This window comes from Loxodonta africana, chromosome 26 (assembly GCF_030014295.1).
Source record: "Loxodonta africana isolate mLoxAfr1 chromosome 26, mLoxAfr1.hap2, whole genome shotgun sequence".
In the NCBI taxonomy this organism is placed as follows: Eukaryota; Metazoa; Chordata; class Mammalia; order Proboscidea; family Elephantidae; genus Loxodonta; species Loxodonta africana.
This window is the reverse complement of record NC_087367.1, coordinates 16,580,278-16,595,151: the sequence shown is the minus strand read 5'-3', so window position 1 is coordinate 16,595,151 and position 14,874 is coordinate 16,580,278. Positions and strand designations below refer to the sequence as shown.

The 14,874-nt window shown below is 40.3% G+C and overlaps 1 protein-coding gene across 1 annotated transcript in view; it reads right to left on the bottom strand.

Moving 5' to 3' along the window:
• Window positions 1-14,874, bottom strand: part of SRBD1 (S1 RNA binding domain 1) — a 235,540-nt gene that overhangs the window by 202,948 nt on the left and 17,718 nt on the right. The window contains exons 5-7 of the mRNA XM_010595907.3: window positions 12,189-12,355; window positions 10,537-10,654; window positions 6,903-7,041 (exon numbers count right to left, since the gene is read on the bottom strand). Coding sequence (XP_010594209.1) covers window positions 6,903-7,041; window positions 10,537-10,654; window positions 12,189-12,355 — 424 coding nt within the window. The remainder of the gene's footprint in view (window positions 1-6,902; window positions 7,042-10,536; window positions 10,655-12,188; window positions 12,356-14,874) is intronic.

Genomic DNA, 14,874 nt, shown 5'->3' with positions numbered 1-14,874 from the left:
CGGCTTTGCCATCTTGCAATACACCTAGCAATCACCCTGGATAGGGAGTACAGAAAGGCAACTTCACGGAACTCCCAACAGGAGACAGAACACCCGATAACCAGAGAAACATGCTCTCCCATCCCTCACCCTTCTACCCCATATACCATCTCCACATCTTCCCAATGGGCCATGCCATGCTACTCAGGTAGAGAGCCACCATACCGCCGCCATTGTCAGTCCACCCTACCCCCACCCACAGGCTCCTGCTGCACCATTTTTTTTTCACTTTCTTCCTTTTCTTTCTCCCTCCCACCTAGCCCCATATGCCACCTCCACCCCTTCTTGATGGGCTGCACCGTGCCACTCAGCTAGAGAGCCACCAGCAGCCACCATCCCGGGCCACCCAGCCCCAACCTGCGACCACCACCACACCATCAATTTTTTTTTCTTTCTAATTTTTTCTCTCTTTTCTTTCTCCATCCCGCCTAGCCTAGTACAGCACCTCCCCTTGCTACCCACTGGCACCCAGGTGCACACTGCCCCCACCAGCCGGACCCCACTGCATCAATTTTTTTGTTTTTTCTTTCCTCTTTTCTTTCTCCCTTCCACATAGCCCCATACCCACCACCACTTCTCACCGGCCCCCACCACTCCACCACAGACTGTCACTGGTACTCAGGCCCACCCCAGCACCAGGCCCAAACCTCCCCTCCACCACTCAACCAGCTGCTGGACAGTGAGAAGCGAGCCATAGCACTCGCCACCCGACACTCCCGTCTATGTAGTGAGGGGCTGTGAATGCTTCCACACCAATGGACCAACATCAGGAAGAAGACAGCACCTGCCCAACTGGCCCTCAGCTACCATGCCAAACCAGTACATAGTGAAGTGGGCACACCCTGGCTGGCGCTACCCTGCTCACCCGGATAATGTGGTGAGAGCTATCATACCCACAGATGAGCAAGCAACAAAGCACAGCCAGCCCACCTGTCCTGACATATCAAAAAAAATAATAAAATAAAGCTTACAAGAAATATTAAAACCAAATAAATACATAAAAATACATAAAAACTAAATAAAGCTTACAAGAAATATTAAAGGGAGTCCTTCCACTAGGGAACCAATAACATCAGGCAACAGCCAGAGTCTAGGACACAGGACAGCATCACCCAGATACCAACCTAGATAAAGAACTCTCAATAATAAATCTAAAAAAATAAATAAATAATAAAGCAGGGCAAAACAATCAATCAAGAAAGAAAGAAAATAATACTTCAATGTCTCAGAGACAGCGGAAAACACATAAAAAAGCAGGACGAGGTGGATACAAGAAATGGCCAAAAGAAAGGATCAGACGATGTTCTGGTAGGAGAAAAGGCAGTGGACTTCCTGATACTGAATTCAAAAGACTAACACTTAGGGCTCTCCAAGAGATTAGGAAAGAGAGCAAGGAAAACAGAGAAAAAACAAGGAAAACAGACAAAATCATGGAAAACACAGCCAAAATCAAAGAAAACACAGACAGAACAACAGAAGAATTGAGGAAAAAAAAAATACAAGAACAAAACCCCAAAATAAATAATTTGAAATCACACAAAAGCGACAACTAGAAATCCAAAAGATAAACAACAAAATTTCAGAGACAGACAACTCAACAGGAGTTCTTAGGAGTAAATTTAAAACAATGTAAGACAGAAGCACCTAGACTGAAGACAAATCCACGAACGTCACTTTGAGGAAAAAACAGAGAAGGCAGAAAAATGAATAAAGCCTAAGAATTATGTGGAATATCATCAAGAGCAAAAATCTGCATGATAGGAGGTCCAGAATAGAGGGAGAAAATGGAAAACACAAAGAAGATTGTTGAAGATTTGCTGGCAGAAAACTTCAGAAACATCGTGAAAGATAAAAAGGTGAACATCTAAGAAGCTCAACAAATCCCTCGTAGTGACCCTACAGAACAGAGTAGAACTGCTCCATAGGGTTTCCAAGGAGGAGCTGGTAGATCTGAATCACTGACCTTTTGGTTAGTAGCCGAACTCTTAACCACTGTGCCTCCAGAGTGCGCTATATAGGATAGGCCCCAAAAGAAAGTCACCAAGACATATCATACTTGCCAAAACCAAAGACAAAGAAAGGATCCCGAGAGCAGCTCGTGAAAAATGAAAAGTCACTCACAAAGGGGAAACAGTAACACTAAGCTCTGATTACTCTGCAGAAACCATGCATGCAAGAAGGTAATGGGAGAATACATATGAAACACTGAAAGAAAAAACTGACAACCAAGAATAATATATCCACAAAACTCCCTCTCAAATATGATGGCGAAATAAGGACATTTCCACATAAACAGAAACTAAGGGAATTCATAAAAACCAAATAAAGCTTACAAGAAATATTAAAGGGAGTCCTTCCACTAGGGAACCAATAACATCAGGCAACAGCCAGAGTCTAGGACACAGGACAGCATCACCCAGATACCAACCTAGATAAAGAACTCTCAATAATAAAGCTAAAAAAATTAAAACAGGGAAACAGGGACATCAATCTGTAAATGACAACATCAAAATAATAACAGGGAGAATAAACGGTATAGGAATAGAACTTTCAAATGGAGAAGAAGTCAAGGTGATATCAAGTAATAAAAGACTGGCTCAAACTTAGGAATATACGGGTAAATTTCAAGGTAATCACAAAAGTTAACAAACCTACTCACCACAACGAAAAAGAAGAAAAACATAAAAACTCAGTAAACACAAAATCTATAATAACAAAAGAAAATCAACAAACAAAAGGAACTCAGCACAGGAAAGAAAGCAGAACAAAGAAAAGGTCAGCACCACCAAAAAAAAAAAAGGCACAACAATACGACAACAATAAACTCATACCTCTCGATAATCACACTGAATGCAAATGGCTTAAATGTCCCTGTACATAGACAGAGAGTGGCTGGATGGATTAAAAAACAGACCCACCAATATGCTGTCTACAAGAGGCATACCTCAGACACAAAGACATAAATATATTAAAAATCAAAGGATGGAAAAAAATATATATCAAGCAAACAGTAAGCCAAAAGGGGCACAAGTAGCAATAGTAATCTCAGATAAAATAGACTTTAAGGCAAAATCAACCATAAAAGACAAGGAAGGACGTTATATAACGATTAAAGGGACAATAAATAATAAATACCTACGCATCCAATGACAAATAAATTAATAAATAACTCCAACAGCACAGAAAACAGAACTAGCCCATTCCACAATAACAGCAGGAGACGTCAACACACTACTCTCAGTAAAGGACAGAACATCTAGAAAGAAGCTCAACAAAGATAGAGAAGGTCTAAAGGCCAAAATCAACCAACGTGATCTCATAGACATAAACAGAATATGCCAACCAACATCAGCGAAGTATACAATCATTTCCAATGCACATGGAACATTCTGCAGAATAAACCACATTTTAGGCCCCAAAACCACCGTCAATAAAATCCAAAGCATGGAATAACACAAAGGATTCTCTCAGATCAAAACGCCATAAAAATGGTAATCAATAACAGGAAGGTCAAGGAAAAAAATTCAATTACATGGCAACTGAATAACACCTTGCCTAAACACCACTGGTAGAAGAAGAAATCAAAGAGGTAATAAAACGTTTCCTAGAATCAAATAAGAATGAAAACATATCATACCAAAACCTTTGGGACACAACAAAGGCAGTGCTGAGAGGTCAATTTATAGAAATAAACACACATACCAAAAAAGAACGGGCCAACATCAAAACAACACTACAACTCGAACAAATAGAAAGAAAACATAAAGAAGCCCATACTCACCTATCCGTATTCACAGATGATATGATCCAACACATAGAGAACCCCAAAGATTCCACAAGAAAACTGCTGGAACTAATAGATTCAGCACAGTAACAGGATACAAGATCAACAGACAAGAAACAGTTAGATTCCTATACACCAACAAAGAGAACTTAGAAAAAGATATCAGGAAAACAATACCATTTATAATAGCCCCTAAAAATAAAATTCTTAGGAATAATTCTAACCAGGGACATAAAACAACTATACAAAGAAAACTACAAAACACTATTGCTAAGAAACCAAAAGAGACCTATATAAACGGAAAAACATACCATGCTTATGGCTAGAAAGACTCAACATTGTGAAACTGTCAATTCTACCCAAAGCGACACAGAGATAAAATGCAATCCTGATCCAGCAAGAAACAGCATTCTTTAACACGGTGAAAAAAACTAATCACCAACTTTATATGGAAAGGAAAGAGGCCCTGGTTAAGCAAAGCATTACTGACGAAAAACAACAAAGCAGGAGGCCTCACACTACCTGAGCTAAGAACCTACTATACAGCCACAGTAGTCAGAACAGCCTGGTACTGGTACAGCAACAGACACATAGACCAAAGGAACAGAATGGAGAATCCAGATGTAAATTTATCCCTGAGCTGATCTTTAACAAAGAACCAAGTCCATTAAACAGGGAAAAGACAGTCTTTTTAACAAATGATGCTGGCAAAACCGGACGTCCATCTATAAAAAATGAAACAGGACCCATACCTCACACCATACACAAAAACTAACTCAAATAAATATTAAATAACATAATAAATAAATAAATAATAAATAAACATAAATATTAAACCTAAAATGATAAAGATCATGGAAGAAAAAAAGGGGCAATGCTAGGGGTCCTAACACACGGCATAAATACAATAAAAATCGTAACAATACACAAAAACCAGAAGAGAAACTAGATAACTGGGAGCTCCTAAAAATTAAACACCTATACTCATCAAAAGACTTCACCAAAAGAATAAAAAGAGAACGTACAGACTGGGAATAAAATATCTGGCTATGACATATCCAACAAGCATCTAATCTTTAAAATCTATAGAATACTTCAACACCTCAACAGCCAAAAGACAAATAACCCAATCAAAAATGGGTAAAGGATATGAACAGACACTTCACCAAAGAAGACATTCAGGTGACTAACAAACACTTAAGGAAATGCTCACCATCATTAGCCATTAGAGAAATGAAAATGAAAACTACAATGAGATACCATCTCACCCCAACATTACCAGCATTAATCAAAAAAAAAAAAAAAACAGAAAATAACAAACGGTAGAGAGGTTGTGGGGAGACTGGAACTCGTATGCACAGCTAGTGGGAATGGAAAATAGAAAACCATATGGTGCCACCGTAAAAAGCTAGAAAGAGAAATCTATGATCCAGCAATCCTGCTCCTAGGAATATATCCTAGAGAATTAAGCACCATCACACAAATAGACAAATGCACACCTATGTTCACTGCAGCATTATTCACAAGAGCAAAAAGATGGAAATGACCTAAGTGTCCGTAAACAGATGAATGGATAATAAACTATAGTACTACACACAATGGAATACTACGCAACAATAAAAAATGATGAATCCACGAAACATCTCACAACACAGATGAATCTGGAGGGCACTATGCTGAATGAAGTAAGTCAATCATAGAAGAATAAATATTGTGGAAGGTCACCATTATGAAAACCCAAGAAAAGGTTTACACACAGAAAAAAAACAATCTTTGATGGTTACAAGGGAGGGAAGGAATAGGGAGGGGAAATCACAAATGTCAACTTTGGTGAAAGAAAAGACAACACACAACATAGGGGAGATCAGCACAACCTGACTGAGGCAAAGCCATAGAAGCTTCCCAACAACAAAAAAAAAGCCAAGCCTGCTGCCATCTAGTGGATTCCAACTCATAGCAACCCTCCTAGACACATCAAAACACCTTGAGGGACTGAGTTACTAGTGCCGAGGGCTTGGGACCATGGTCTCCAAGAACATCTAAGTCAATTGGTGTAACATAGTGCGTTAAGAAAATGTTCTACATCCTAACTTTGGTGAGTAGTGTCTGAGGTCTTAAAGGCTTGCAAGTGGCCATCTAAAATACATCTACTGATCCCATCATGTTCAGAGCGAAGGAGAATGAACAAAATCAAAGATACAATGAAAATATTATTCCAAAGGACTAATGAACCACAGCCTCCTCCAGCCTGAGCCCAGCAGAACTAGATGGTGCCTGGCTACCACCACCAACCACTCTGACAGGGATCACAATAGAGGGTTCTAGATAGAGCAGGGGGTGGAGGGGGGAGGGGGGAAATGTAGAACAAAATTTAATTTCCCAAAAAAAAGACCAGACTTACTGGTCTGACAGAAACTGAGGAACCCCTGAGACTATGGCCCCGGACACCATGCTAACTCATAACTGAAGCCACTCCCAAAGTCCAACTTTCAGCCAAAGATTAGACAGGCCATAAAACAAACAGTAACACACATGAGGAATGTGCTTCTTAGTTCAATCAAGCGTGTAAGAGACCAATTGGGTAACACCTGCCCAAAAACAAAGAAGGCTAGAAGGGATGGGAAACCTGGACAAACGGACACAGGGAACCCGAGGTGTAAAGGGAAAGTGGGAGAGTCCCGACATACTGTGAGGATAGCAACCAATGTCACAAAATAATTTTTGTAGAAATTTTACACTGGTGCTGTAAACTTTCACCTAAAACATAATAAAATTTTTTTAAAAAGAATCTTAGAAATACTTTATAAGTTAATACAAAAAAGACAAACACCACAATAGCAAAATGGAAAAAGGCTAGAACGGCCACTTCCTCAAAAAGGAAAGTTGAGTGGCTAAGCAGTGGGTATACTAGGATTTGATTTATTAGAATTACTTATTCCTTATATGCTACAATATTCTTTTGTAATAGTCATTACTTAGTGAAAACCATTTTTTAACATAAAATTTCAGATTAGAAAATTAGAGAAAGAGTGAGAGAGACGGAGAAAGAGAGGGCTGTCTCCTTCAGTAAAGCCAGTACCTTTCACACTGGGTTTAATATAAGATAGTAGATTGAGTGCCCCTGGATTTTCAAGCAGTGTCCTGGCTGCTCCTTCTAATCCCAACTGTTTGGCTCTCTGGGCTTTGGTGCCTTTGCTCCCAGTTTTATATGGGGCAGACTAGAAAGAAAAGTCAGAAAACATACCACATCAATCAATTTTAAAACACAAAAGTTAAAACTAGAGTATAAAATTAGAGGCTATGCCAAGAATGCTAGAGGCATCCTTTTCTCAACCATTTCTTCTTCCTTCAGAAATGAAGACGGCTGTTGTGTTATCAGCCATCAAGTCAATTCCCATACCAACTAGATTGAAAAACGCTGACTGTATGGAAGCAGAAAACCCTTGTGGCACACTGACCTTATGGCTGCCAAGCAAAAGGTCAGCGCTTCGAATCCACCAGGCACTCCTTGGAAACTCAATGGGGCAGTTCTACCCTGTCCTACAGGGTCGCTATGAGTCAGAATCGACTCGACAGCAGTGAGTTTTGCTTTGGTGGGTATGAAGACAGATGCTCCTAACCTCATCCTTCATCGTTTTCTATGTGCTTAAAATTAGTTGCTTGTTTGGTTTCAGTCATCTTAAAAACCCACTGCCTGGACTGCAAGGTTCACTCTTCTCTTCAACCGAGCTCATCTAAAAGCTGTCAACACTCAATGCCTCTACTTAACCCACATTTGCTCCTCAGTCTATTCCACACACCTTGCTGAAAGTAGTTATCACAAAGATTCACAATGATCTCCTAATTGCCAAATACACACTTTTCAGCTCTTATCTTACCTACAGGGAGCCCGAATGGTGCAGCAGTTAAAGCGCTCAGCTGCTAACCAAAAGGTCAGTGGTTCATACCCACCAGCCTCTCCCAGGGAGAAAAGATGTGGCAGTCTGCCGTCGTAAAGATTACAGCCTTGGAAACCCTATAGGGAAGTTCTACTCTGTCCTATAGGATCGCCATGAGTCGGAAGCGACTCAATAGCAGTGGGTTTAGTTTTGGTTTTGGCTTTATCTTACCAAACTTCACTGTTGCATTCAATTACTTATTGATTATTAACCAGGTGTTGGCCCAAAGCGTGGAGACTCCATGTGTGTCAGACAAAAACTGTGCTCCATCGAGTTTTCAATGGCTGATTTTTAAGAAATAGATCACCAGGCCTTTCTTCCAATTTCTGGGTGGATTTGAACTTTCACATTAGCTGTTTTCACCATTCAGGGACCTTCTAAAACTCTCTCCTTAGTCTTCCATGGTAATGTCATCTCCTGACTCCTCATGCTCCTCTCACCATTCTGTCTCCTTCCTGGGCTCCTCCTTCCTCCACTCCCACTTCCAAAGTTGGTGCTCTCACTTTGCCCCATCTACCGCAAGAATGAAGACCACGCTGAGCAACCAGATTGTCGACATATCAGAAAATGTTGACGTTACTCTGAAGGGATGTACAGTTATTGTGAAAGGTCCCAGAGAAACCTGGCGGAAGGACTTCAATCATATCAATGTAGAAAAAGAAGAGGCTTCACGCTGACAAACGGCGGGGAAACAGACAGGACCTGGCTCAGTCTGTACTATCTGTAGTCACATACAGAACACGATCAAGGTGTTACTCTGGGTTTCCACTACAAGATGAGGTCTGTGTATGCTTACTTCCCCATCAACGTGGTTATCCAGGAGAGTGGGTCTTGTATAGAAATTCGAAATTTTGGGGGTGAAAAACATATCTGTAGGGTTCTTATGAGGCCAGGTTTTGCTTGTTCAGTATCTCAAGCCCAGAAAGACGAATTAATTCTTGAAGAAACCCACATTAAACTTGTATCAAATTCAGCTGTTTTAATTCAGCAAGCCAGGACAGTTAAAAACAGGGCTTTCTGAAAATTTTCAGATGGTATCTGTCTCTGAAAAAGGAACCATTCAACATGCTGATGAGTAATATCTAAGAGTTGTCTAGCTATGGAAACTAGGCCAGATAATTTCTAAAACGTAGGAGTGATATTTTGAAGATGCAGTAAAATTCATCTATTCATTTGGGTCCTTTTAGTTTTAAAAGCTGTCTCTATCCTAAATAGTCTTCAGTAAGACTGCCTATGCTTCTCAAAAAAAAGTTGGTATAAAAGTGGTGTGGTGGGGAGACGTCATCTGACCTCCTTTAACTTCATGAAGAGGAAGGGGAATCATTATCGCCATCAGCAGCCCTAAGTCGAATCCTATGAGGTAGAGGTCAGACGTGCCTCCACCCTCTAACTTCTTTACCAACTCTGACACCAACCATCCCTCCTACGGCACTCACTCTTCTGCTGGGTTTGATAATTTGTTGCTATGGCCACACAGAGCTCAGAGATGATACTCAAGATTATGGAGTTAATTGGGGAAGTTAACAGGTTACAATTAGGTTCAGGAACACTCAGGACACAGTTCTTAGATCCGGACAGCCTCTTCTCAGCCATGCCCACAGGCATGCCTCTCTCTGGCCCCTTGGCCTCCGCCCTTTTACAAAGCTCTTTTAGCTCTGCTGACAAGTACCTGGAGGCACCTCACTCTGCCAGTAAGCCTCCTGCCCAAAGGTGCTCAGCTCTCTCACTTCTTGGGTCAGTAAGCCTAACTTCAACAAGTGGCCGGAAGCACCCCACTCCACCAGCAGGTCTCCTGGTTCTGCTGGCTCTACTGCTGCCATTTCTCTGTCACTGCTTCCCGCCATCTTGCTGTCTTCAGTGTTACAGCTCTGTCTCCTGGGTCTAGGAGGGTCTCAGGGCAGGGATCCCAGGTCCAAAGGATGCGTTCCACTCCCATCTCTTCTTCTTGGTGGTAGTCAGGTCTCCTCTCTGCTCTAGAATTGGTTCTTCTTTTAAGCCTAGTGGGATGGCAAAACTGACCAATCCTATCATTAGGGTTCCATATACCTTATTTGCATGGCTCCACCCACACAAGGATGCCATGTACCTTATTTACATTATTAGCAAGCTATCCAATCCCCTTGGTGGGCTACATGCACCTCATGTGCATAGTCCTACCCAGCCTTTTGTTGGAAGTTACAAGGCCATGGCAAGAAAGGCCATATAAAAGCCATCTATCACACTGCAGTTGATGTTCTCCAATGGTCTATCCTGACAGGCTCAGATCAAACTCTCCATGAATGAGTCCTTCCATTCTCATAGTTTCAAATACTAACTATATACTGAAGACATCCACAGCTAGGTCTCCAGCTAGTCCTTTCCCCGTGCTTCCCACTTGTATAACCTACTCTTCCTCTTCCCCATTCAACTGGGAACTCCTTGAGGACAAGAACTATGTATTATTCATGTTTGTAAACACAAGTACCTAGCACAAAAAAGGCTCACAATAGATACATATTATAGAATTAAATAACTGTAGTTGATAAATTTAGCTTTTTATTTCCAGGTCTTCTTTAATTATAAAAAGACCCAAATCAAAATATATGTGGGTATTGCATTAAAAAATAAAAAGAATTCCTCCCAGGGTTGAGAAGCGAGAGTGTTGACATATCGTAGGGTTGTTAACCAATGTCACAGAACAGTGTGTGTACTAACTGTTTGATGAGAAACTAGTTTGTTCTGTAAACCTTCATCTAAAGCACAATAAAAATAAATAAAATAAAAAGAGTTCCTTACCACATGTTCTAGTTCTTCAAAAGTTTTACAGTTCAGCAAGGCTTTTAACAAACACTCAGACATCTTCCCATCCTTCTTAATTTTCTGAATTGTACTATGAACCTTTTTTGCAACAGCCCTGCAAAGAAAAACTTTTATAACACACACGACCTATATGTCAAAGCGTGATTTTTGAAACTATCTCAAACTTAGAGAAAAGTTCCAGGTAAAATAAAAAGAAATTTTTTTTTCCTCTGAATCATTTGTGAATAAGTTACTATCATCCTTGAAAACTTTAGTGTGTATTTTCTATAAACAAGAACATTCTCTTAAACAACTATAATATAACCATTAAAATCAGGTAATTAGTATTGATAAGCTACTACCATCTAACCCTCCATCTCTTTCAAGTTCCACCAATTGTCCCAATGACACCCTTTAATTTGGGTTCAGTCCCGAATCATAGGCTGTGCCTTTAGCTGCCATGTGTCTAGAGTCCCCTTCAAGCTGAAACACCATTAACTTTTCCTTGATTTTTAAGGTCTGGATACTTTTTAAAGTTACAGGTCAGTTATCCTGCAGAATATCCCACATTTTGGGTTTGCCTGAGGTTTCCTCACAGTTAGGTTCAGACAGTGCATCTTGGGCAGGAACATTACAGAAGCGAGGCTGTGTTCTCCTCACCGTATCCTTGCCGGTAGTTGCCGTGAGGCAGATTCCGACTCACAGCGACCACAGAGCTAGCTGCTCCACAGGGTTTTCAAGGCTGTGACTTTTCAGAAGCGGATCGCCAGCCTTGTCTTCCCAGGAGCCTCTAGATGGATTCCAACTACTAACGTTTCAGCTCGTAGTCCAGCGCTTAACCGTTTGCACACCCAAGCATCCGAGGAGCTTATTAGGCTTGTTGTAAAAATAACCTTTAGCACTTTCAGGATGGCTGGATGGTAGGATTATAACCAAATTTAATCAGATCCATCACAGATTTGAAGAATGTACACATTAATGACACTGCCTGGCAAGTAGGAGGCAGGCAATAAATGTATGACTGATGCACGGTATTTTAATAAGCCCTATTGAACAATACGGTTAGAGTCCTACAGTCTTTATGGTCTTAGTATGCATACTTCTGAGTTAGTACAGTAAGTTCTGAGGCATGATTCTTAAAAGACTAGAGAAAATATACAAACTTACAATTCATTAATAATGAATTACAATGCCTTTTAAAACAATGGAAAAAAGAAATATAATATTTGCTATCAAACTACATTGTCAAAGAACTCTCCATTTAGGGAGGACATTAAGAGGACAGGTTTATTGAAGCTGTTGAAAATTCAGACTAAAATTTGTTTTGCTGAGCTTTCCATAGTAACTTTCTGTGAGAGAAGGTGACAAGCTCGGAGGCACACAAGTATCTCTACAAACCACCTTTTTGCTGGTAAATGCCCAAGCTATGCATAAACACACCAGTAGAGGGACTCAAAACACATCTAATAAGTAAAAGAAAGCTGGCTTCCTTTGTTAGAAAAGAATTATATACAGATTACGATAATTCCAGGAAATGAAATCTGGGAACCATCAAAATATACCATCACTCACTTCTTCACCACCTCTCCACACAGATTCACACACCCCCTTTCCCCGTACACTAGTTCAGCCCTTCCAAGGTTTCTTACCGCAGCTCGTCTAGGGTTTGTTGAACTTCTCTCAAGGAATCGGCGTCAAGGTTATTAATGAGCTCTTTTCGGTAACGGATAATGAAGGGAATAGTATTATCATCATTAAAGAGACGAATGATGTTGGCACAAACCCAAAGTTCTATATTAGTTCTCTCAGATAAAACCTGCAAATTAAAGATACTTGGTGATTTAAGATCCTGAATAGTAAGCATTTATCTATATTATAATGTATGTTTTAAAATACAGAATCATATAATGTTCTCCGGTCAATTAGAAACTACCTGCTATGGTTTGAAAAAAGAGAAAACTGTATAAAATATTTGTATGCATTGACAATTATAACAGTCAAAGAGCTACTTCACTAATTCAATAAAGTTCAATACAGACCACTCTGTATCATTCCAATATTCGGGGTTTAATGAGATACTTTTTATCCCCCATATTGGCAGCAAACATCATTGGCAGCAAACATCAAGGAGTTGGTAATTCACTGTATTGGCATGGATACAAGGAAAAGACACCTTTGATCATTGCCAGTGAGAAGGTACATTGGTATAATCTCTGGAGGAAGAGCAAGTTGGTAATATCTACCAAAAAACTATAATAAACTCACCGAGCAATTCCACTTCTGGGAATTTATCCTGATTTATTCGTTTACCCTTGGAAAATATTATTTATAATGATTTTCTCTTAAGGACTATTTCCAGCATAGTAAAAGTTACCAAAAAATCTAAGTTTGTCAATGGGTAACTAGCTAGTAAATAAATTATGATATGCCCATAACATGCGGCCATGTAAGAACATGAAGCAGTTCTATATGAGCTAATACGGAATGATTCAGAGGAACTGGTCACGGTGATTACTTCCGGAAAGGATAACTGATTGACTGAGGGTCAAGGTAGGAAGACTCTTTTGTATCTTTTGAATTCTGTATCATGCACATTTGAAATATATTCAAAATAATTCTTTTATAAAAACAAGTTTATAGGTCTCAGTAAAATGTACATGGAAGCAGAAATGTCCGAAGAGATCAGCCTGGAGAAAAGAATGAAACAAATTCTAATAACGGTTCTCAAAAATCCAAGCAGCTGTTCCAAAGTAAAGCACAAAAACCAACCAAACCAAACTCACTGCCTTCATCAAGTCGATTTCGACTCACAGCGACCCTGTAGGACAGAGTAGAACTGCTCCATAGCGTTTCCAAGGAGTGGCTGGTGGATTCGAACTGCTGATCTTTTGGTTAGCAGCTGAGCTCTTAAACACTGTGCCACCACGCCTCCAAACACAAAAAGTGTATGTTCTATTATTTCTATCTTGATGTCCAAGATTTGGCAAAAATTGGGGGGCGGGGGACGGGACAGATAAAAAGCACTCAATAATTATCATAATCAACTGATTATCAGAAGCAAATCAAGACACATAATAGACTGAATTTCAAAGTTACAGATTAAAAAGCTGAACTCCAGAGACTACGAATGGTATACCTCATCTCTCTGGGCACCTTATATCCTGAGGCCTACATCACATCACCCACTCTGACGATAAACACCCACTCTTGGGTAAGGAGTCCAGGTTCACACTTCCAACCCTGACTCTCTTCCCCATGAGCTCCAGACTAATTTAACCAACTACTCATTTGACATATTCTCTTGGAAATCTATCTAATGGGCATCCCAAACCACACATATGCAAAGTGACCTGTCTGTCAAACCTATTCCTCCTCCAGTATTCCCTATATTATACCCATTTTTTTTTTTTTTTAACAGCAGCTCAGGACAGAAAACTCAGTCTTTAATGTCCATCTCCTTCAACTCTAAATCTAATCCATCATAAAGACCAACCAACTCTAACTGCAAAATATCTCTTCCGTCTATTACAGCTCTTCACTTCTTCTAGCCCATGTCCCAGTCTAGTTCTAGCCTGGATGACTGCAGTAGCCTTTAACTGTTCTCCCTGCATCGGCTTCAATCCCATTTATCCCAATATCCATAGAGTGACAAGAATCTTTTCAAAATGCATATTGGATCATGTCACTTGGCTGCTCAAAACCCTCAAATGATTCCCTTCTCATTTATAATCCAAACTCCTTACTCCATGGCCCAAAAGACATTTTGTCTTCTCTTCCCAGGAGTATTAGAAGCCTGCCCCAGTGGCCTTCTCTCACTTCCTAGAGCAAGCCCAGCTCCTTCCCTTTCTAGAGGACTTCATGAGACTGCTCCCTCATTCAGGAGTGGTTCACGTAACCAGCAGTTTTAAGAATCAGCAAGAGCCAGAGTATGTCATTCCCCTGGCCTAAGGGATTGATTGATCCAATCAGCATTAAGATCAAGACGTTGGCTGGAACCCTGGACTCAGGTATGATTTCTTTCTCTGGAGAAATACGGTTTACAGAAACCTAAGGTCACAGCAATTTTGCTATTATGAGCTCTCAGAGAACCATACAGAGACTGTTCCAGTGCACTGACTGAACCACATTTAAAGCCTGTCCATAAAAAGACAAGAACAGGCAAATATATAGAGATTAAAGTGGGGAGGGGGAAAAGAGGGTTAATGGTGATGGAAAAATCACAGAGATCGAGAGTAGGGTTATAGAGCCGATTATTGTAATTGCACAAGAAGTTGTACACCTGTAAAAAGCTGAATTGGCAAAAGTTGTGTGATAGGTAAGTTTACAACAACAACA